The sequence below is a fragment of the Podarcis melisellensis genome (genome assembly GCF_964234715.1).
Source record: "Podarcis melisellensis genome assembly, chromosome: 2".
In the NCBI taxonomy this organism is placed as follows: Eukaryota; Metazoa; Chordata; class Lepidosauria; order Squamata; family Lacertidae; genus Podarcis; species Podarcis melisellensis.
Window position 1 is genome coordinate 9,408,843 of NC_138529.1, and position 24,803 is coordinate 9,433,645.

Here is a 24,803-nt window from a genome sequence, read left to right on the forward strand (position 1 = left end):
CTGGACTATAAAGAAGGCTGATCGCCAAAGAATTGATGCTTCTGAATTCTGGTGCTGGAGGAGACTCTTGAGAGTCCCATGGACTGCAAGAAGATCAAACCTATCCATTCTGGAGGAAATCAGCCCTGAGTGCTCACTGGAAGGACAGATCCTGAAGCTGAGGCTCCAATACTTTGGCTACCTCATGAGAAGAGAAGACTCCCTGGGAAAGACCCTGATGTTGGGAAAGATGGAGGGCACAAGGAGAAGGGGACAGAGGACGAGATGGTGGGACAGTGTTCTCGAAGCTACCAGCATGAGTTTGACCAAGCTGCGGGAGGCAGTGGAAGACAGGAGTGCCTGGCGTGCTCTGGTCCATGGGGTCACGAAGAGTCGGACTGAACAACTAAACAACAACAAAACAGTTTCTAATACCGCTCTACTCCACTGGCGGCATCCCAGAAACGCGGGTGCTGGTTACATGGCACTCTGCACCTGCTCAAAGGCATGGCCTCCTTTTTCCGAGGTGGAACCCAGGCAGCCAGAATGTACACTGATTCCGCTTTAGCCTTGCCTGCTGATTGGCTAGCCAAACCTCCCACAGGGACAGCTCTGCGTGGGATGGAAAACGTTTTGCCCGCTGCCCCGAAGCCGGGATGGTAAGTCAAGCCTACAATTAAAGTGACATCTCAGTGTGCATTGTGCCTCACCAATGACTCATTCCTCCGCTGGACGCCACTCCCTGCAAAGCTTCTGGGGACTGTAGCCTATGGAAGCCAGTGAACGGAGGAAAAGGTCTCCCTTTGGCCACGCAGCTGCTCTGCACATCACCGGCTGGGCCAAAATGCCTAGATCCAAGTCCTACCCTCCGCCAACAAGCCTCAACAGCAGAAAAAAGTTATTTGAATAGCCTGCATGAAATAATATTAATTTTAAAAACTGCAAAGCAATTGGGAGGATGGAATGCTGGGTGCACACTTGTTTGAGTTGGATAACGTAAACATTTAAATATTTCAACAGTGTTTGAAAAGGTAAGGAATGCATAGCAGCGTGTGAGCTTTTACATTTTTTATTTATTCGTTATAAAACAAATCCCCTAGGCGTTGTATATAGACCCCCCCAAAAAAAATCAGAATAAAAATGTAATCATAAAGCCATACTTCCATAAAAACACAAAAAACTTGAGAAGCAACCACATTAAAAAACCAACAGCAGCAGCAGCAGCAACACAACATATGATGAACAGCGCAAAACTAAAAAAAAGCCACCAGACACTAAAACCACCAACTACACCAGAGGGACTTAAAGGCAAATTGTAAAAGGCCTGGACAACATCAGACAAGTCTTAACTTGATGCTGCAAAGATAGCAATGCAGGCGCCAGGCGAGTTTCATTAGGGAGAGCATTCCAAAACTGGGATCCCACCTATTAAAGAGGCCCCGAATTACCAGCATAGTAGGTTACTTCCATTTCAGCCTTCAGTCTGCTGTGGAAGCACCTTAATATTCCTTATCAATAATTTGTGCGTCACAGTAAAGCAACAGGTCATGATTTAAGTCGGCAACCTGGGCAACTCTGCTCCATCCCTCAAGTGCACGGAGGAAACAAACCACAGCCCTTGACTAAGTGTCCTGTCCAAACCATAGCTGTCCATGTTTCCCTTTTTTTAAAGGGAAATTCCCTTACTGTATTACGAATAGGATTCCTCGCAAGAAAAGGGAAAAGTTGACAGCTATGTGTCCAAACTAGTGCTTGTGGTTTCTTTCACCGCAACAAGCCCCGGCTACAGATCATGGTTTGCTTGTCACGTGACAGTGAATTCCATACACTAATAACCACTATCGAGAAGTATCTGTAGGCATTAAGTTGCTCAGTGTCTAATTGGCTCTGCAAAATGGCAGCAGTAGAAAGCTTGCTGACATCTCCCACCTAACCGCTTGGGCACTCTGAAGATTCGATTCTGGCACCCAAACATCCAAAACATGGTTTCAACCCATCCCTACTTCCAAAAAGCAGAGCCCATGAGACTTGAAACTTGGCTTTTTGTTGCATTCCAGAGAGACTTTTCTCTTCTATACGCACTACAGAAGAAAACATCAGACACTAAATCCAGACTTCCAAGGCCCAGCTGGAATCTCTGTTTATATGTGAGGCTGATGAGTCAGGAGGAAAATGACAGTCGACTCTATGTTGGTAACGGGTAGCCCAGGTGTGGGAAATCTTTGTCCCTGAACTACAACACCCATCGTCCCCAGCAAGCATGACCAGCAACCACAGATTCCCCACACTTGGGGTAGCCACCACAACCAGGATGTGGTCTTGGTCTACATGCCTATATGTTTCCTAGACCTTTCTGCAAAAATGCAGAATATAAGTGCAATAAATAAATAAATGGATCCAATGATGTTCGTTGTTGCCATCATGGTTCTGATTTCTAGCCTAAACCCATAATCTAGTCAGGCATGCTTAGAGGGCCGGATTTATGATCTAAATCTATTTGCTATCCATTTTGGGGTGTGTTATATCTTGTACTCACAGCTTTCTTGCCCCCTTTTGATCTATCTGTAGAAAATGCTCTTACGCATCCTCTCTCAGACACAACATATTCACATTTAATCTTTCCTCACGAGGGAAATTGTTTGTTCCTCTAATCGTTCTTGTCGCTCTTCTCCGAAACTCTTCCGACTCAAAGCCTGAAGAAAACAACACTTCCCAATGCCAGGCTGGGAGACATGGGTTCAAATCATTCCGACCTACTGCAGGATAATGTCAAATAGCTCAGAGCTGCTCAGTCGGTTGAGCATGAGACTCTTAATCGCAGTGTTGTGGGTCTGAGCCCTACTTTGGTCAAAAGATTCCTGCATTGCAGGGAGCTGACCTAGATGACCCTTCTGGTCCCTTCCAGCTCTATGATTAAATGATTCTAAGGTGGCAGACATTAGATCTTGCAACTGGATAGGCACAGTGGAAACTACTGTCACTAAGGCCTGCCTGACCCAGAACATTTTATAGTCCTTTCAGGTGAAAGAACCAATGGCAAGTGAGAGTAGGCAGGTCACACCACGGCACAGAACTACTGTATTTTTCGCTCCAAAAGACGCACCCGACCATAAGAGGCACCCAGTTTTAAGAGGAGGAAAACAAGCTATTCTGAATCAAATGTTGTTGAAGAGGCTTTGTGCGGCTATCCCGGAAGCTAGAACAGCAAGAGGGATTGCTGCGCAGCTTGCATTCGCTCCATAAGATGCATACACATGCCCCCTTACTTTTTGGGAGGGGAAAGGTGCATCTTATAGAGCGAAAAATACAGTATTTCATTATCCAGAGAACCCTCTTACCTGCAGACTGAGAGTGGCTTGCTATGTGGGGTAGTTGTGGAAACCCCGAAGATTCCCTATCCGAGCCTTAGGACAGGAATGGAGAGCCTGTGGACTCCAGATCTTGTTGGATTCCAGATCCTATCAGCCCCAGGCGGCAGTTGCTAAACAGTCCCTAATTCATTCATAATATTCCTAAATAATCAGATGCTATACAAAACTTAAGGACGTGGGTGCCGCTGTGATCTAAAACACTGAGCCTAGGGCTTGCCGATTGGAAGATTGGCGGTTCAAATCCCTGCGACAGGGTGAGCTCCCGTTGCTCGGTCCCAACTCCTGCCAACCTAGCAGTTTGAAGTGCAAGTAGATAAATAGGTACCACTCCGGCAAAAAGGTAAACGCCGTTGCTCTGAAGCGGCTTAGTCATGCTGGCCACATGACCAGGAAAAACTGTCTGCGGACAAACGTCGGCTCCCTCGGCCAGTAAAGCAAGATGAGCGCCACAACCCCAGAGTTGTTCACGACTGGACTTAACTGTCAGGGGTCCTTTATACAAAACTTAAGCACTTTGTTTTGCAGGTCAGCCCAGCTAGCTAAGGTCCCAGCCTTCCCAGGTTGTATCCTCTGAACTTTGCAGCAAGGAATATTCATTTGTTCATTCGTAAGCATCAAGTTCCAATTAATTTTCCCACAATCCTGCCACTTGCTGTTCAGAATACATGCTCTCCTTCTGGCCCTCCCATGAAGCCAGGAACCCTTTCCTATTTCAGGCTGCTGTCCTGAGCCAATCACAGTCAATTCGATAGTTCAGGGCAGGCCTTTCAACCTTTAATTTATCCTCATTGTTAAGCGGAGTGCTTTTTCATACATTATGCAGAGGGAAACCTAGGTCGGTCACCGAGTGTGCACTCAGCAGGGAGCCCGCAGCCCATCGCAGGTCCGACTAGCATGCCTCCACAATATGCATGTTTGCAGAAGACCTGCTTGTTGCAGCTGCATGCATTCGTACACAAACATACATCTAAACAATGCAATATGCCATGGGTAGACAAACTAAGGCCCGGGGGCCGGATCTGGCCCAATCGCCTTCTAAATCCGCTCCACAGACGGTCTGGGAATCAGCGTATTTTTACATGAGTAGAATGTGTCCTTTTATTTAAAATGCATCTCTGGGGTATTTGTGGGGCCTGCCTGGTGTTTTACATGAGTAGAATGTGTGCTTTTATTTAAAATGCATCTCTGGGTTATTTGTGGGGCATAGGAATTCGCCCATTTTTTTTTCTTCCAAAATATAGTCTGGCCCCCGCAAGGTCTGAGGGACAGTGGACCGGCCCCCTGCTGAAAAAGTTTGCTGACCCCTGCAGTATGTGACACGGCCCCAGTAGGCACCACCCTAAGGCATAGAGAGGTAGACTGAATGCCATTAAGGGCCAAACCAACCTAGCAGTTCGAAAGCACGTCAAAGTGCAAGTAGATAAATAGGTACCGCTCCGGTGGGAAGGTAAACGGCGTTTCTGTGCGCTGCTCTGGTTCGCCAGAAGCGGCTTAGTCATGCTGGCCACATGACCCGGAAGCTGTTCACCGGCTCCCTCGGCCGATAAAGCGAGATGAGTGCCGCAACCCCAGACTCGACCACGACTGGACCTAACGGTCAGGGGTCCCTTTACTTTTAGATCTCACATGAGTTAGCTCTTGCATGGATGATGCACTTAAAATAAAGAGCTGGTACAGGGCTTGTGCGGAGGAGAAAAGCCAAACTGGAGGCTCCCACACCTGCTTTTTCGCAATGGGATGAAAGCCCCCAATAGTAACAAGTGTCAAGTCCAAAGCCTGTTACGCTATGCATGCTTACTGGGGTGGGAACCCAACTGAATACAGTGGGGCTTACTAGAGAGTAAAAAGAGACACAGGATAAGGCTGTAAGGGAGGCAGAGCAGATGCTAGTGTGTCACGTGCCAACAGGGAAGTTCTCCTGCACAAGCTCCACTGAAACAAAGGGGACCCCACAAGCGTGCTAACTGGGTTCCACCTCAAGTTAATTATTGGAGGGCGGGGTGCCACTTGGTTCTTGTCTACAGTCACCCAAATGTCTTCAGCTGACCATGTATTATTTCATTACTTTGAAAGGGCCGAGACTTGGCACTACTAACAGGTCCCAGGGGCTAAATGCCAGCAGATCCTGGCTCAAATTAAGCCGCAGAGACATCATCCAGGTCATGGCAGGCCAAGAGCAAAAGAAAACGGAACTCACATCATTTACAATAAGTGCACATTCATGCTAATAAATGGCCACATGGAGGTGTGATTATATGGATACAGAACAAAAGCCAATTGACTGTATATGTGCATATACTCATAGAAAATCTCCACATCTAGACTCTTCTTCCACCCCGAAATCAGGCCCATTTTTACAAATGCACTATGTGTGAAATATGCACACACATATATATTTGGAAATGTGAATTCAACTCTACACACACACACACACAGCTACCAATGCAGGAAGTGAGCACAGATAAACACAGGAGCTTCTTCACGAGCGCATACACAGATGTGGAAATCTTCAAGTATTTTCCAAATCTGAATGTACAGACAAAGGGAAATGTATAATTATTATTCCTGCCCTTCAAATTAGAACAGACGTGTGCAAAGCCACAGAAACATAAAACCAACCACGCCGGACACACACACACCAGCACAGCCACCTGGGTTTCCTTCGTTCACAATCATTCAGTATAATGATGGAAGCAAACAAAGTGTCCATCCTTTGCACAACAGATTCCTTTCTTCAAAGGTATGCAAGATGGGGGGTCTGAAAATAGATTTTCTGCATGGGCTACCGACACACCCAACTTATCCCTGTGCCTTCATCTCAGCTGAGAATTATAAACAACCCATCCACGGAAGGTTCAGCTGCCTCTCTCCAGCTCACACTCCCAAACTCTTCGCCTACAGGGCTTCATCTTCCTCTCTTGTACACACACACACACACACACACACACACACACACACCACTTAACACAGATGAGAAACTCCGTGGCACACTTCAACTTTCCTATTTTTGAGGGGGCTATACTAAGTGGATAGGGATGCAGGTGACGCTGTAGGTAAAAACTCAGCGCCTAGGACCTGCCGATCGCACAGTCGGTGGTTCGAATCCCCGCAGCGGGGTGCGCTCCCGTCGTTTGGTCCCAGCGCCTGCCAACCTAGCAAGTAGATAAATAGGGACCGCTTACTAGCAGGAAGGTAAACGGCGTTCCATGTGCTGCGCTGGCTTGCCAGATGCAGCTTGTCATGCTGGCCACGTGACCCAGAAGTGTCTACGGACAGCGCTCTTTCCCGGCCTATAGAGTAAGATGAGCGCACAACCCTAGAGTCTGGCAAGACTGGCCCGTAAGGGCAGGGGTACCTTTACCTTTTATACTAAGTGGATGAGCACAAACTTTGCTCCAGGTCATCGCCACTGAAAATGATCAGGGAGCAAGGCACAGGTAAGACTCCTACCTGAGATCGTGGGCAGCCACTGCCAGTCTGAGGAGACAGCACTGGGTGAAGAAGAACCAACAGCCTCATCTAGTTTTAAAGGTAAAGGTAAAGGGACCCCTGACCATTAGGTCCAGTCGTGACCGACTCTAGGGTTGCGACACTCATCTTGCTTTATTGGCCAAGGGAGCCGGGGTACAGCTTGCGGGTCATGTGGCCAGCATGCTTAAGCCGCTTCTGGTGAACCAGAGCAGTGCACGGAAACGCTGTTTACCTTCCCGCCGGAGGGGTACCTATTTATCTACTTGCACTTTGATGTGCTTTCGAACTGCTAGGTTGGCAGGAGCAGGGACCGAGCAATGGGAGCTCACCCCATCGTGGGGATTCGAACCGCCAACCTTCTGATTGGCAAGTCTTAGGCTCTGTGGTTTAACCCACAGCGCCACCCGCGTCCCACTAGTCTTACACGCACATAAATCAACTCTTTCAAAGTGATTCGGAGCTATAACAGCAATCACAAGCTTGGAAACAGAGTGCTGGTCATTCCAGGTTAACTTTTGAAAAGGTGCAATTCTATTGGGCTCCGCAACGTTTTTAAACCATTCCTAAAAGTGACCGACTTCCCCCAGTATAACCTTCAATGTTGCCATTGGTATGGTGTTTTCCTCGAGGGCCCTTCACAAACATGACACTTCCCCCAACGTGACTGTTCTCTCCTCACTGTGCGCAAAGCTGCTTGCCTCTGCCCCCCCACCTTGCCAAAAAGGGCTTTCACCTGCAAGCTCCGGCATCAAGAGCTTGAGACAATACTCCCCAGACCAAACTTCTCCAGTGCGAACACATTCTGAATACACCCTTCCTTGTCCTAGACAACCCACATGGGGGAATTGTCAATATTAAATACTGTGGCTGCCTGATCTCTGAGAACATGATTAATTACGGGTTCTACCACACACACACAAAATTAATCTTCACTCCAGTTTCTGTCTGTATTTAAATGAGTTCCCATGAGGGAAGGATGAAGCAGCCCAGAGTAAGGATAGGGCCCTGCCTCACACATCTTCCAGCATCCCCAATGATTTCAAAGGTAAACAATGGCCACCTTCCTTTTATCCTCCAGAAAATGCTACAAGCTTTGTCAACTTCCTACATTCTAGCTCCTCTTAACTAGGGCATTGAGACCCTTAGGAAGATGCTCCCATTGTCTACAGTACGGTTTCTCATGCACATCAGCGGGGGGGGGAGGGACACAGAGACGCACACACAGTCAGTCCCCCTTTGCAAACTGGTGCTCTCCTCCTCTGTGTGCGTTTCAAAAGCTTCAGCCCAGGCCGCTGGTGTGACCATTGCTGAAATGTCTGAAATAGAAAACACCTCTTTGCTGCAAGAGGTGGCAACAGAGATCAATCGGAGGCATGCCTCCGAGCCAACCAGACTATTCCTGGAGGTGTGGTCTTCTTCCCAGGTTCAGCTTTTAAACACCCCTGCCGCTTGCTGTCTGCCAGAATTCCAAAATTCTCCATCATACACTGTTCCAGCAGCTAATTACAGTCTTCTTGTCTTCTTGAAACAGCTCTCTCCCCCCGCCCCCACCCCAGTCACCCCTCCGCCTTTGCACTATTCAAAGAAGAAGCCTCTTTCTTTGTCTTACAGCTTGGAAAACCATCTCTCTGCACTCCTTAAGGCAGCTGTTTTGGGGGAGGAGGGAGGAGAAATTCCTGGAGATAAGAAAGCAGGGCGCATTCAAACGTCCATGCAAGCAAAAGGGATTCGTGTTGCGATCCATTGCATGTTTACTCCAAATCTCACTATGTATACTCAGTGGGCATTACTCCTTGGTAAGTGTGCTAAGGATGGAAGCTTCAAGCTCTGGTCCTCCCTGCTTAGTGAAATGCAGCCTTTCCAAGCATCCCAAACACCACACACCTTTTGGTCCATGCAAGGAGGGGCCTTGTTTATAGTTTCAAAGCACTCTCCAGTAACCAAATGCCAATGCAACCCATATCTACAGGTGACGCCCTCCCACAGACTGCTAGCTACCTATATGACCATGAGGACAGGCAGGCGATCATGTCTCAGCTCAAGCGAGCCCAGGTTCTGCATCCTATACATCAGGGTTTCCCAAAACTTTGGGTCTCCAGCTGTTCTTGGGACTACAATTCTCATCATCCTTGACCACTGGTCCTGCTAGCTGGGGATGGTGGGAGTTGTAGTACAACAACAGCTGGAGACAGCAGTTTGGGAAACCTTGCTCTACATTTATGCTGTTTCCCCATATACCCAGTTCCCAAGAGCCATAGTCACCTGGGCATACAACAAGCAAAGGGAAGCTGTGGTCCTCCAGATGTTGTTGCACTACAACTCAAATAATCTGGGGCTCATGGGAGCTGGACTTAACATCTGGTCCCCCTTCCTGATGTACAACATTTCCTAAAAGGGTGTACAGTGGTACCTCGGATTAAGAACTTAATTCGTTCTGGAGGTCCGTTCTTAACCTGAAACTGTTCTTAACCTGAGGTAGCACTTTAGCCAATGGGAGTGTCCCGCTGCCATGCAATTTCTGTCTCATCCTGAAGCAAAGTTCTTAATCTGAGGTACTATTTGTGGGTTAGCAGAGTCTGTAACCTGAAGCGTCTGTAACCCGATGTACCACTATAATGCCACGAACTTGGCCAACATTGCTGTAGCATCACTAAGTCTCTTCCATATGAACCCCACAACTCACACCCCAGTCTGTGCCCCTATATATCAAATCAGATGGCATCCTGGAAGCTAAGTCACAAGTCAATGGTCTGGCCCACCCACTGGCCAAAACCATCCTCCTCACTTGGGTCAGCGTCTCTCATACCCAGATCATCTGGAGCCTTGACAGCCACTTCCTAAGTGAAGAACCTGGTCCATACTTTGGGAACTTCCTTGATAAGGTGCCAACCGACACCCTTGGCCCATCTTGGCCTTGTATAAGTGTGCGCGTCTTTTTCATTTGAGCCCAGATCATCTGAAACCATGCCCCTGTATTTAAAGGCCAGGTAAGCAATACAGGCCACACCTGAGGTGGGGAACCTGTGGCCTCTCTGATGCTGTTGGACTCAAGGGATGATGGAGGTCCAGCAAAATCTGGCAGGCTCCCGGTCCCTGGGCTACACCTGGGTTTGCTCACCCTCCTCTCTGGTACCCAGATCCCCTGGCATTCCACCACCAGGTCAGTACCACTAGGCCATGGGGCCAGGGGCAGAGGGTCTTCCCCATATCCAGCTGCACCCCACACTCAGCCCGCTGCAACCCCCCACCACTAGCTCCCCCCCCCGCCGCACTTCTGCCCCACTGACCTGCTCTGGTCCCTGGAAGCAAATCCGGCACTGCGGGGTCCTCATGCCACTATCCAAGCTGCTGCTAAGCGACACCGAGTCCAAAGCTCCCCCCGCCCCGCCGGCCGCGGGCTGCTGGCCGGGCTGTTGCCCGGGGGGTTGGGGTCGGGGGTCCTTCTCCTCCAGGGCCAGGCTCCGCGGCCGGGTCTCGGCCCCTCCGCCGCCGTAGTATTCGGCCTCATCGTCCTGCCGGGCCGAGCAGTCGGCGAAGGGGGGCCAGCCGCAGCCGCTGCCGCCCAGCGCCCCGCGGCTTCCCCCGGCTCCCGGCTCGGGCTCCGGGCGGCCCCGCCGCATCAACACCAGCAGCTTCAGCTCGTTGAAGAACATGCGGATCCGGTACTTGAACATCATTTACCTCCCCCGGTGGCGGCGGCAGCAGCAGCAGCAACGACGACGGCGGCAGCGTTTGGCTTTCTTGGGGGGCGGCAGGCGGGGGGACGAGAAGGGTAAGGGTCCAAGGGCGCCTAGCTGTGCCCCTGCCCCGCAACGGGGGCCGGGGAAGAAGCGGAGGAGAGGAGCGGCAATGGGGAGCACCGGGGGCCGCAGAGGGGCGAGCGGGGGGGCAGCCTGGGGACCCACATCTCGGGCACAAAAGGCGCAGGGAGAAAGGAAGGCTGCGCGTTTACAGGTGTGCGCAGGGTACCCGGGATGACGGGGCGCAGGGAAGGAAGGAAGGGGCGCAGCCGGGGGCGAGGAGAAGAAAGGCCTTCCGGAGGGGGGATGGCGAGGGGGTTAATCTTGGGACGGGGGAATCTGTTGCTGGGGGGTGAGGAGGGGTACGACGGGTGGGCCTGGCCAGAGGCGCAGGGGATGCGCTGGGGCGAAGGCGCAAAGGCGGCCGCGGTGGGCGAGCGGCGCGCTCCGCTCCCTCCCGGGGCGGGTCTGCCTCCCCTAGGACGCGGCGCGCTCCGCAGGTCCCTCCCGGACCCCTCTCGGACAGCCCGCGTCCGGATTCCCGGGGGCCATGGCTGGCAGCGCGAGAGAATCGCTTTCCCGGCGTCCGGGGCCTGCGAGCGGCTCCGCGGAGGAGCGCGGAACGGGGGCCGGGTGGGTGGAGGCGGCCGAGGCTCCGGCAGCCAGCGCGCCGCGATCGCTCCTTCTCCTCTCCGCTCTTCCGCTGCTGCCGGGCGCGGACGAGGCGCCTCTTACACTCCGGGACGTGGAGCGCGCCTAGCCGCCGCCGCCAGGCCCTTGTCCGCCGCCGCCTCCTCCCCTCGGGGGGCCGGCTGGGCAGCTGCAATCGCAGGCGGCTCTTTTGTCTGCAGAGCTACGGGCATGTCCGCTCCCTCCTGCAGCCGCAGCCGCGCCAGCGGGCCTGGAGAAGCCGCATCCCGGCTCCGCTCGAGCCGATCTCCCGCAGGAAGGCAGGCGGGCGGCGTTCGACCCCAAGCTTGGCTCGCCTGGATCGGGCGTCGGCGCGGGGCGCGCGGCTCCGGTTCTGCGGCGGCCCCTGGCGAAGCCGCGGCTCTTTATACGGCCGCCCCCCGGCATGCAACAGGGCTTCGTCCCCGGGCGCCCCCCACCGCGCGGGGTTGCCAGCGGCCCCTACGCAGCCTCCTGCAGCCGCCCCCGAGGTCCGGGGGCTGGGGCGCGCGGCAGCCCGGATGGCAACGGTGGCAGCGGCGGTGGCGGCGGCGGCTCAAGGCTGGGGAATATGGCTTCTCCTTCCGGTACAGCATGTTAAATAAAACATTTCGGGAGGAGAGCGAGCGAGAGCGCGGAGCGGGTGGCTGGATGGATGGCTGTCTGCGCGGGGAGGGGACTCCGGGGCTCAGAGGCGGGCCGGCGGCGGCCCCAAACCGAGGGGCTGGTGCGTAACCGCTGCGCCACCGACCTCGACCACGTGGAGGGGGGAGAAAAATGAGTCCCCGGGAAATGTGAAAAGTGCCCGGGCAGACATCCTCCTCCCCTTTCCCCCCATCCAGACACATCTGAGAGATTCCTAGATAGAGGCAGGGGAGGGGTTTCGGGGTGGGGGAGAGAAAGAAGCCATTTTATTTTATGTTACATTTTTATTTTATTTTATTTTTTAAGAAAACCGGCTTGCCATATCCATCTGGCTGATAAAATCACATCTCGAAATTCGACCGTTTGGAGAGATGGTTGGAATCCGCACTAGAAACCAGCAACGTACCTTTCCCTTCCCCAGGAGGAAGGAGACTCGCAGTATTTGCGCCCTGACCCAGTTTGCACCTTGGCCAATCCTGTGTGTAGGATTCCAGTTCTACTGAACTATCGGAATAGGAATTCGCCTCCACCTGCTAAAGCTCCAATTATGCCTCACTATGCATATGGAGCTCAGGGTGTGGTGTTTAAGAACAAAGGGACTTGAGATATCCATAATGACACAGATTTATATTTGGGGTGGGGGTGCCAAAAGAGAGGCATATGGCATCCTGTCCTCAGCCTCACCTGTATTGCAATACACCTGCTTTAGAGCTGAAACATGAAGTTTGGCAAGCGTGTCAGATTCAAAATTTGACACGGATCCTTCCCAAAACAATGTCAGCATCCGTTACAAGGCTGAATTGCTCTCCCAATCACATGACAAAAAACGAATGACAGCTGTCTTCTCTGTTAGAGTAGAGGTTTCGGTAATCCAGAGAAACCTGCTTTAAGTCAGGGGTGCAATTTAACTCAATAATTCTGAGCGCCCACAGATGACACCTGGCATGTACAATTCTAGTTTCTCACAGGCCATCAAACACTTGACATTAAACACCCAGGCCCCCCCCAAATGTATTCTTTTAAAAAACGGAGGAATTATGGAGCCTGCTGTAAGTGGGGCTGGGTGTGTGTCTAAACCGATGGTTAATTTTCTAACTATTTCTATTGTTTTCTGTTTACCCAGGGGTAGCCAACATGTTGCCGTCCAGATGTTGCTGGCTTGCAGCTTCCTTTAGCTGCAGCCAACATGGCCAGTGCCCAGGGACGGGGGAAAATTACAGTCCAAAACATATGGAGAGTCCTGTAAAAGGTTAAGTATCAAGACCCCAATATAGAAATAACGAGGTAGTTTAAGCCCAGCTGAGGCCCTCTGCACCAAATTCCATGCCTAGTTTAAGTCCCATTGAAATTGTTCATTCTTATTTATCCAAAGCATTTGGGCAGCTGTCAATGAGGCACGTTATTTGCAGCTATGGTTGCAATCCTAAACACACTAGGGCAATATTCCACTGAACTCAGCAGGAATAGTTTTGGGTAAAGGAGTTTAGGATTGCAGTGTATGTCCCACCCATTTGAGTAGGACTTAACCAGAACAAACATTTCCTGCTATTTTTGAGATCGCAGAAATTTGCTATTTACAACCCTGTCCTCAATTCCACTGAGTTTCCCAGATATAGTAGGTGTGTATAAAATCGCTGCCTTAATTAAGTATTTTGGCTAAGCTTGAATCTCGTAATGCAAATCTCAACACAGGCACATGGATTTAGAGCTGAGTCCAGGGAGAGCTCAGTGAGGGACCTGGGATACAGATACCTGCTATGTATTTATTATTACATTTCTGTCCCAGCTTTCCTCCATTCATGGCACTCCCGCATTGCAGTCCTGGGACATGGATGCTCGCAAGCGGGGATGGGGAGACTGGATGAGAATGCAGCTTTACATGCATGTGTGCTTGTGTAAGCCTTTTAAAAATGTATTTTATTTATTACTGTACTAGCAGCCTTGTACCTGTCATTGCTTGGGAATTCTAAGAAACCAAAAAACCAGTGCAGTTTGATAGTTCATTCTGCCATCTTGATTCAAAATGGTGTCCAATTGTATCCAAACAGATGGAAACCTTCTCTTTTCTTTCTGGAACCATCCTGCCAAATTTGGTTATGGTATCTTAAGAGGTTGGGACGCGGGTGTCGCAGTGGGTTAAACCACAGAGCCTAGGACTTGCCGATCAGAAGGGTGGTGGTTCGAATCCCCGCGACGGGATGAGCTCCCATTGCTCGGTCCCTGCTCCTGCCAACCTAGCAGTTTGAAAGCACGTCAAAGTGCAAGTAGATCAATAGGTACCACTCTGGTGGGAAGGTAAACGGCGTTTCCCTGCGCTGCTCTGGTTTGCCAGAAGCGGCTTAGTCCTGCTGGCCACATGACCCGGAAGCTGTATGCTGGCTCCCTTGGCCAATAAAGCGAGATGAGTGCCGCAACTCCAGAGTCGGTCACGACTGGACCTAATGGTCAGGGGTCCCTTTACCTTTACTTTATCTTAAGAGGTGCCCCAAATGCATAGGCAGACAACTTTCCAAAATATACCCTAGATTACATTACAACATATTTGGACTCCTATCTCCACGGCGTCTACACTGCCTTGGTCATGTACACAGGAGGAAAGATGGCAGAATCTCCAAGGACGTGCTCTGTGGCAGCTGGTTTCAGGTACCAGGCCTGTTGGCAGACCAAGACTGCCTCACGAGTAAATATGTCTGCAAACATGACATGAAGACTGGCAACATGAATCCCACCGTGTGGGAATCCCTTGCCGATAACTGCAGCACCTGGAGACAGACAGGCTATGTATCCACAACAATGACCAGAGGAGGAATGATGGCTGGGAGGAGTGCGGAGGGAAGAGATACTATGGTGTACTTGTAGCAGCAAAACTGGACGCCATTATCTGCCCCACCTGCAATAAAACATGTCTCTCCCATATTGGTCTCTATAGCCACAGCAGCTGCTGTAATGCTCCTTTGGTTTGACTTCAGCCCTGAAGGCGCACTGACGGATGCCAGCAACAACATGTATTTTACACTTCCTTCAAGAAGCTCCAGGCGCTGCACATGGCTATGCTGCCTCATCTTATCTGCACAACACCCCTGCGGGGTATATTAGGCTGACGGGGGGGGGGGGAGAGAGATTGGTCATTCATGGCTAAGTGGAGATATGAATGAACCTTTGTCTCCCCAGTCCCAGTGTTAGAATGTTAAACACCACCCTGAGAATACAGAAGTCTCTGTTGTGTTAGATGGAAAAGACAGAAGTAGAGGGAGAGCTTAAGGCAGTGGTTTTTAACCAGTGTGCTGTGCCACCCTGGGATACCTTGAATGATGGCCAGGGAGGCCATGGGCAACACTGGCCTCTGTCCCTTTCCCCTTCCCTCCCTTCTCTGATGCCCTTTTGTGTCTCTGCCTCCCAAAAGCTTGCACAGCTGTTTGTTGCAGCAGCCCTGGCCTCATGCTCCCCAGGTGAATGGTGCCTCTGGGACTGGCCAGAGGGTGCTGGTTGCCAGGAGCTGAGGCGGCCTCTGAGAAAGCAAACAAGTGGGTGAGGGAGCCCAGCCAGCCGGTCCACCAGCCCTTGCTGTTGGGAATGGAGTATGGACAGACAAGACCACTGCAATGCGCTCTACGTGGGGTAACCTTTGAAGGTGACCCGGAAACTACAAGTAATCCAGAATGCGGCAGCTAGACTGGTGACTGGGAGTGGCCGCCAAGATCATATAACACTGGTCCTGAAAGACCTACATTGGCTTCCAGTACGTTTCCGAGCACAATTAAAAGTATTGGTGCTGACCTTTAAAGCCCTAAACGGCCTCGGCCCAGTATACCTGAATGAGCGTCTCTACCCCCATCGTTCTGCCTGGACGCTGAGGTCCAGTGCTGAGGGCTTTCTGGCGGTTCCCTCACTGTGAGAAGCAAAGCTACAGGGAACCAGGCAGAGGGCCTTCTTGGTAGTGGCACCTGCCCTGTGGAACGCCCTCCCATCAGATGTCCAAGAGATAAACAACTACCTGACATTTAGAAGACATCTGAAGGCAGTCCTGTTCAGGGAAATTTTTAATGTGTGACATTTTAATATATTTTTAATCTTTGTTGGAAGCCGCCCAGAGTGGCTGGGGAAACCCAGCCAGATGGGCAGGGTACAAATAATAAATTATTACAGGGGCGGCGGCAGTGGCTGCCCAGAGGACTCCCAAGGAGAGGGGAGAAGAGGCTGAGGGAACACTCCACAAGGGAGGGTGTTTGAGAAAGGGTGAGAGGCTGCCAGCTCTGCAGGCAAGGGGGGACCTGACTGGGCTCCCAAGCCCCACAGGGGAGCCTCAGAAAGAATGTAGTTGGTCAAGGGAGCCGTGAAGGGTTTGACTAGTAAATGGGAAAGGGCAGTGTGTGGCGGGAAGAGAGTGGAGAGTTAGGTAAAGTGGGCTAGGGAAAACTGCAGGTCTGGGGAGGGACTTGGAAGAAGGAGCAGGAGGTGGCAGATATAGAGGGGGCGTCTTTTCTAGGCATCATCACCAGCCTGGAGGGAGGCAGAGAGGTTGGAGTGGGAGGAGGCAGTTGATGGCAGATGAACCTGTTCAGCAACACCATGGAGCGAAGAAGGGAGTGATCCACAAATACAGACACGCATGACGAGGGTGGGTTGGGTGTGGAGGAGAATCATCACCGTTCTGGTTAGCATCTTCCTTGCCAGAGTGCTCTCAGTGTGCCTGCTTTATGGAGCAAGATGTTCCCAGGAAGGCTATGAAGAAGACAGTACTCTTCCCCCAAGGATCTTACAGTCAATAGTGCTGACAGCAGTGGAGAAGGGGAAAGGGAACAAGGAGAGCTGAGTGTGAGCAAATGCAACGGCCCACACTTGGGATTCCTTTGAGCCTGGGGTGGCAATTAAGGGGTTAAGGCAAAGGCCTCTGCTAAAGGCAGGTTTTCAGAGGGGTTAGAAGGAAGCGGAAGAGGGGGAGCCATGCAGGTGTTCTGGGAAAGGGCTGCAAGCATGGAGGGCAGCATGGGAGAAAGGGTGGAGTAAGCAGGACACTGACAAACCTAGACAGCATCTTAAAAAGTAGAGACATCACCTTGCTGACAAAGCTCCGTATAGTCAAAGCTATGGTTTTCCCAGTAGTGATGTATGGAAGTGAAAGCTGGACCATAAAGAAGGCTGATCGCCAAAGAATTGATGCTTTTGAATTATGGTGCTGGAGGAGACTCTTGAGAGTCCCATGGACTGCAAGAAGATCAAACCTCTCCATTCTTAAGGAAATCAGCCCTGAGTGCTCACTGGAAGGACAGATCCTGAAGCTGAGGCTCCAATGCTTTGGCCACCTCATGAGAAGAGAAGACTCCCTGGAAAAGACCCTGATGTTGGGAAAGATGGAGGGCACAAGGAGAAGGGGACAACAGAGGACGAGATGGTTGGACAGTGTTGTCGAAGCTACGAACATGAGTTTGACCAAACTGCGGGAGGCAGTGGAAGACAGGAGTGCCTGGCGTGCTCTGGTCTAGGGGGTCACAAAGAGTCGGACACGACTAAACGACTAAACAACAACAACAAGCAGGACACTTCTGGGTGACTTAAGGGTGAAACTAGACAGCATAAATAGGCAGCATAGGTTACAACCATCTGGTAACTTACAGGTGACATTAATGTGTCCAAAGGATAATTTATTCTCTTCAAACCTGATGCTCCATAATCATGCTCTAGTGCGCCCCAGTGGTTAAAATTATGTCGTCTGGACAATAGGAGCTATTGCGTTATAACCATTTAGGAGATCTTCAGGCGTTTAGTCTTTTACGGAAAGACCATAGCTCAGTGACAGAGCGTCTGCCCTCCATACAGAATGTCTCAGATTTAATCCCTCTTGTCTCCAGGTGCTGCCAGCAAAAAAATATTCAACTAGATTGACCCATGGGTATGATGGGATCTTGACGGCTTCCTGTGTTCCTGTGGATTTTAACTGGATTTAAGAAGAGTCTTTTTAACTTATCTTTTAAAAGAATTGTTTTAATTTATTTTGACTATGGCAGACCAACATGGCTACCTACTTACATCTGGATTTAACTGTTATCTTAAAGTGACGTTACTATTTATTTATATGCTGCCAACAAATGTCCCACAAGGCAGCTCGCAAAGAAACGACACGCAAGCGCCAATACCAACCAATGAAAATGAAAAAAGATCTGAATGCTTTCCTAAAGAGGGGGGGACAAAATGCATCTGTGTGCCAGAAAGGCAAAGGACATTCCCCGTGCAAGGATAAAATGTTCAGAGCAAGAGAAAATATGGTTCCTGTGGAGACTTCCAGCAGTTTCTCCTTTGCTAATAATAATAATAAATTTTTATTTATACCCCGCCCTTCCCGGTTCAAAAACCGGGTCAGGGTGGCTAACAACAAATTTAAAACACTTATAAAAGCAGCATAAAATACAGTATAAAAACAAATAAAATTCAAAAATCAATTTAGGGGAAATAAGCATTGGATAATCCCCAGGAGTAGCTGGCTGAATTGGTCCTACTTGGGCCAGAGAGGAGGCCAGGGGAGAATTAGCTGTGGGGTCTCAGAGCGGGTGATCTTCATAAAAGGGTAGGGGTAGGGAAAAGAAGGGAAATAAAAGATCAGGCTGAATTCAGATTAAAGGCCAGGTGGAATAGCTCTGTCTTACAGGCCCAACGGAAGGAGGTTAAATCCTGAAGGGCTCTAGTCTAGGCAGAAGCTCCTTCTTCTCAGGGTCCCAGGCAAGAGGATGGGGCAAGGCAGGTGCAAAAGGCTGCCCCTAATGGTTCCAGCAGCCTGAAATCTATCTTTCTATCTGTCTGTCTATCCTTATTTTGGGGGCAGAGGTGCTCATCTTCCCTGGGCCCAGCCTCTACAACAGTGCAGCTCCTGTTCACAGCCAATCCATTCACAGAGTTCCTGTCATGGTTTGGTCTATGGGCCATCGAAATACCGGCTGAGGACGTCGGGACCGGGGGCAAGATGGCGGGGTGGGAGCAGGAACGAGAGTCCAGCAGCCAGGGGTCTGAGGGTCAGGAAGCAGGGAGCCACAAAGTCAAGGGTCCAAGGGTCGAGAAGCAAGGAGTCACAAAGTCAAAGGTCCAAGGGTCGAGAAGCAAGGAGTCATGAAGTCAAGGGTTGAAAAGCAAGGAGTCACGAAGTCAAGGGTCCAAGGGTCAAGAAGCAAGGAGTCAAGAAGCCGAGGTCTGAGGACCAAGAAGCCAAACGCAGCAAGGCAGGAAACATATTGTTGTGGCAAAGAGCTGAAGGGAGATGCTGGCCTTATATCCCTTCCCGGCTCTTGCCACCAGGTGCAGTGAGTTACCAAGCGGCCTCACCTGTGCAGCCGTGCCTTGCCTCTCCAGAAGAAATTTAGGAAGGCCCCAGTCCTGCGAAGCCTTACTGGTCACAGAGCCTGGCTCCTGCATGCACTCCTGACAGTTCCTTCATCTCTCTCTTAATAAAAAACAAACCAAGGGATACATGTTGTAGTTTTCCTGAGTTGGTCCATCTTGCATTGCATTATAATCACTTGATAAATTCTGCAGCTTCCCTGGGATTTCACCACATTGAACATCCTTGACGATTGTGCTCCTTTACATACACATGTTAACTGGCCCTTGGATGGCTTATCCGTTGCCCTGTGTAAGTGTGTGTGCTCTGCTTTGCATTTGACAATGCTGGGGTCCGCTGCATTGTTGCTGTGCTGCGCTGCACTGCACTGCCTCACGCACGTTACGGTTGTTGTGCGAGGACCGTTCACCTTGGAAGTTGTGTTTCGATGCAACATGCAACAGACCTTGGGAGCGTGCACATTCTCATTTGTCCCACGTTGAAAGCTCGTTGGCTTTTGTTTGCCTTCCTTGCTAGGCGTTTGGAAATTTACATTCTGTCCGACAGCAGGAAGATCATGCAGGGCACGATTTGCATGGAGATCCAATAGACTAATTTGCCAGAGAAAACACCGTTGGCTCCTTTGACGTGGGGGGCTGTGTCTGGAATTTTTACACGGGCTACAAACAAAAGGAATTGTAAAGAGAGTTCAGGGAGACCCATGTCAACGTTTGCACTTATATGATAGAATTATAGAATAACAGAGTTAGAAGGGACCCCAGGAGTCTTCTAGTCCCTGGGTGGGCTGGAACCACCAGCCTTCTGATTTACAGCCAGATGCACTGAGCTATTGTGCCACAGAAGTCTTGACCAATAGCTCAATGAAAACATGAATCTAGTATGCAGAAGAAGAAGAAAGAGAAGTACACTTCTTGAGAGGAATGGGAAACAAATTAGAAAATGCAACTGCTGGCATCACAGAAGTTGTTCTCCATCTCTAGAACTTGGGATCATCCAAGCTAAAGGCTGGGAGATTCAGGGTAGAGAAGAGTACAGTGGTGCCTCACAAGACGAAATTAATTCGTTCCGCGAGTCTTTTCGTCTTGCGCGGTTTTTCGTCTTGCGAAGCACGGTCAGTCGCAACTGCACCTCTTCAAGCGGTTTTAAGAAAAAAGGAAACAAACTCGCAAGATGTTTTCGCCTTGCGAAGCAAGCCCATAGGGAAAATCGTCTTGCGAAGCAACTCAAAAAACGAAAAACCCTTTCGTCTTGCGCGTTTTTCGTCTTGCGAGGCATTCGTCTTGCAAGGTACCACTGTAAGCACTTTTTCACACATTGGATATAAAACTATGGAATTCGCTAGCACACGACACAGCGATGGCTGCCAACTCGGACCAGCTTTCAAAGAGGAGTAGGCTAATTTGTGGAGGAGAAAAGCCATCATTGGCTACTTGTCACAATAGCTATATATGCCACTATCAGAGGCTGTTGGTGGAGATCATGAGCAGGAAAAGTGCAATCTGTACCGCATTGTGTGAGGCAGTTCGGTACACACTGTCGTGCAATGATATGTTATAACATTATGATATCAATCCTGTGCACATTTATTTTATTTTGGGGTGGGGAGCCTGTGGTCAGGTGTTGCTGGCCTACAACTCCCATCATGCCTGGTCATGCTGAAAGGGGTTGATGGGAATTGTAGTCCAGTGACATCTGAAAGTCCACAAGTTCCCACCTCCGTTTTATATATTTATGCACCTTTTTTCTTCATGGCACATACATGGGGTTCCAAAGCAGTTTCCCATCCATGTACTGACCAGGCCCAGGCCTGCTTAGCTCCACATTGCGTGCCTTCAGCTCATATCCTTGGATTCCTTTCCAGGAATCCAAGTGCTATTGAATATACAGAGACATCTGTCCAAATAAACGTGTGTGGAATGGAACCATAAGATACAGCGCCCTGATAGTTTTGTGTTGTGCAGATTACGTTTCATTGGGTTTCACACTGTGCCGCTTGAATAGTGTACTGTGATAATAAAACAGATTTGTATGGCATGAATACATATAGGTTTCTTGGAGGTGTTCCATAACGTACAGATTTGTCTTGCTTGTCTTTGTCAGCAAAGCTGACATTCCAGTGAAGGTTCAAAATTTGATAAATAAAGACAGTCCGAGAATGTTGACAGCTCAATATGAATTTTTGCAAATGGCCCAAAACTCGAGAGATACACCAGTGAGCGTTGACAGTTGCCTAAATGTGATGTTCATTATTCACTGGTGGATGTCCAGCAAGTGGAAAGATGTATGTTTATTTTCAGGCATAAATAATTAGATATGAGATGATGTGTGTTCTGCACCATTAGACTCCTCCAGGCCACTGGCATCCTCTGAGGGATTATGAAGCATGCCTAACTATGTGCTGGATTGTGGCCAAAGTGTCCAGCTAAAACACTGTTATATTTGCAGGTCATTAATTCCACACTTCCTAGGTATTATGGCAAGATAATATCCATACTAGGTCACCTGTTATGACTTCATTGTAAACCTGGCCCACATTATTTCATTGCATTTATAGCAGGAAGCTGAAGTAGTGTCAACCTCTATAAAGGATAAGTTGACACTTGGAATCCCTTCCAACTCTGCAATTCGGTGACTCTAGGACAATATACTTGCTTGCTTTTCCTTTGATGAATGAGATTGCACAGTTTGAAGGCTCACTAGCTGAATTACTTTGAGATCTTTGGTCCATTTGGAGAAAAAACAAAACCATGAATAAACAAACAAACAAAATCAATGAGGCCAGTTTGCAATGTTATCATTCCCCAAGTCTCTGCTACTGTACTTATGTATTAAATATGGAATAAATTACTAGCTGAGCCCATATGCTTCAAAATCTTGGTTGGGTGGATGTTTACCTGGGGCTTCTTCCCTTTCTCATGTGCTTTGAAATTTTGTTTACTGGGCTGTATGTTCTTTGGTGGCAGCTATCCCATATTCTCTAGTCTGTTCCTGGCATTCAAAAAACCAGAAATAAATATTTTAAGATCCTGTAAAGCAAAACTCCTGCTGTGTCTTGGAGGAAGGAGCTGTGGCCACCAGACAAATTTTATTTGGAAGGAAGACATAAGGAAAGGGTGGGGGCGGGGGGACGACACACACAAGCAGAAGCCTTAGTGTGTAAGTGCAACAATTTCTCCTTATAAATGTCATAGTGTCAAGCCGATTGCTCTCTGCTAGAGTGAGCAAGGCCAGAGAATGCAAAGCTCTGTCCGTGGTGCTGAAATCTTGCCACAAGGGCAATTCCCTGAAATGCTGTGCCGAAGGCACAAAGCCAGTGGGAGGCACACGGCTTTGTACAGAGCAAAAGCAAAAATACAGAAATGAATACAAAGCCATGTCATCAACCGATGACACAGATATATTGCAACAAATTGTTCTGTCTGTCTGTCTGTCTTTCATTTTTTTCTGTCTTCCTTTTGCACCCCTAAACATCTTCAGGCTGATTTTCAGGTGAAACTCGGAAAATTAGAATATCGTGGAAAAGTTCATTTATTTCAGTAACGCAACTTAAAAGGTGAAACTAATATATGAGACAGACTCATGACATGCAAAGCGAGATATGTCAAGTCTTTATTTGTTATAATTGTGATATTATAGCGTACAGCTGGTGAAAACCCCAAATTAACAATCACAGAAAATTAGAATATTAAATGAAATCAGCAAAACAAGGATTGCAAATAGAGCAATATTGGACCTCTGAGAAGTAGAAGCATGCATATGTACTCAGTACTTGGTTTGGGCCCCTTTTGCATCAATTACTGCCTCAATGCGGCGTGGCACGGATGCTATCAGCCTGTGGCACTGCTGAGGTGTTATGGAAGACCAGGATGCTTCAATAGCAGCCTTCAGCTCTTTTGCATTGCTCGGTCTCATGTCTCTCATCTTTCTCTTGGCAATGGCCCACAGATTCTCTATGGGGTTCAGGTCAGGCGAGTTTGCTGGCCAATCAAGCACAGTAATCCCATGGGCATTGAACCAGGATTTGGTACTTTTGGCAGTGTGGGCAGGTGCCAAAGTCCTGCTGGAAAATGAAGTCAGCATCCCCATAAAGCTCATTTGCAGAAGGAAGCATGAAGTGCTCCAAAATCTCCTGGTAGATGGCTGCATTGACCCTGGACTTAATGAAGCACAGTGGACCAACACCAACTGGTGACATGGCCCCCCCAAATCTCTTTTCTGATGAGAGCAGTTTTTGCATCTCATTTGGAAACCAAGGACCCAGAGTCTGGAGGAAGAATGGGGAGGCACACAATGCCAGATGCTTGAAGTCCAGTGGGAAGTTTCCACAGTCTGTGTTGATTTGGGGAGCCATGGCATGAACTTTCCCACGATATTCTAATTTTCTGAGTTTCACCTGTAAGCATGTTGTATGGATGGGTTTTTCTCCATTCTTTCAATGAGCATTTGAAAGAAGAGATTGTCATAATCCCCTTTAATGATCATGCATCTCAGCTCCTTACAATGAAGTAAGGGTTCATCCATACTGTTGTTTAATGCGTTTCTTACTATCACTTCCTGTACCTCCATTAATTCTCAGTTGTCAGTATGGTGCTTTCCTCCAAATCACTGCCTTTTCAGAGTACAGTGGTACCTTGGTTCTCAAACTTAATCCGTTCTGTAAGTCTGTTCCAAAACCAAAGTGTTCCAAAACCAAGGCGTGCTTTCCCATAGAAAGTAATGCAAAATGGATTAATCAGTTCCAGACTTTTAAAAACAACCCCTAAAACAGCAATTTAACATGATTTTTACTATCTAACGAGACCATTAATCCATAAAATGAAAGAAATAATCAATGTACTGTACTATAAAATAAATAAGACAGTATTGTAGATGATAAAAATTATAATTATTTTTTTTTTCTTAGCTGCACTGATGATAGTCATTGTTTGAATGGGGGGCTTTCATCCATTTCTGCAGTCACACAATCAGTCAATCAATCAGTAGCTGAATTGGGTTCCACACTGTCACAAAAACAAATTAACCAAAAAAGCCTCAAAAACAGAAATGCAAAATAAATAGCAAAACCAAAAGCACCAAACTTAATCCATTCCGGAAGTCTGTTTGACTTCCTAAATGTTTGAAAACCAAGGCGCAGCTTCTGATTGGTGCAGGTGCCCCGGAAACAATAGCCTGACATTCAGCTTCCTAAAAACGTTAAAAAACCGGAACACTTATTTCTGGGTTTTCGATGTTTGGGAACCAAGGCATTTGAGTACCAAGGTACCACTGTATCCCTGGCATATTTACCTGAGACAGTGAGGCTTACTTCTGGGTAGACATTTAATTTGAGTGGCTATTTACATACCTGTTCTAACACAGAAAACTAGTTTCAGGTCATTTCATGCTGTCATCTTATAGCAGGACTAGACAAAAGGCATACTGCACTCTCCCAGTGATCCATTGGGTTAATTTCTAGTGGACTACTCAGCCCTTGCTGGGATTTTCTCAAAGACAAGCTGGACTAGGTGGATTTGAGCCAGCCTACAAGGTTCTGAGATTGTAAGAGTGCATAATCAGAATCATTTAAGGTAGACAAATTGTTAATTTAATTTTAGCTGATAA

General features: G+C 48.9%; 2 protein-coding genes across 2 annotated transcripts in view; one reads left to right on the forward strand and one right to left on the reverse strand.

Moving 5' to 3' along the window:
• The window catches only part of MARCHF9 (membrane associated ring-CH-type finger 9), a 48,054-nt gene extending 37,147 nt beyond the window's left edge, over positions 1–10,907 (reverse strand). The window contains exon 1 of the mRNA XM_081898883.1: positions 10,109–10,907. Within this exon, the coding sequence (XP_081755009.1) occupies positions 10,109–10,498 (390 nt within the window). The 5' untranslated portion in view covers positions 10,499–10,907. The remainder of the gene's footprint in view (positions 1–10,108) is intronic.
• A 4-nt stretch (positions 10,908–10,911) lies between these two features.
• LOC309362916 (uncharacterized protein) lies at positions 10,912–13,728 on the forward strand. Its single transcript, XM_081898945.1, has 2 exons — positions 10,912–11,817; positions 12,999–13,728. Exons 1-2 carry the CDS (start codon positions 10,958–10,960, stop codon positions 13,048–13,050), a joined length of 912 nt encoding a protein of 303 aa, XP_081755071.1. The 5' UTR covers positions 10,912–10,957; the 3' UTR covers positions 13,051–13,728.
• Positions 13,729–24,803: the final 11,075 nt, after the last annotated feature.

Bases quoted from the DNA above. Each gene is read 5' to 3' on its own strand.
- LOC309362916 (XM_081898945.1), top strand. From the start codon at position 10,958: ATGCGCTGGGGCGAAGGCGCAAAGGCGGCCGCGGTGGGCGAGCGGCGC. The intron at 11,818-12,998 runs GTACAGCATGTT...CTGTTTACCCAG, and splicing joins GAATATGGCTTCTCCTTCCG to GGGTAGCCAACATGTTGCCG.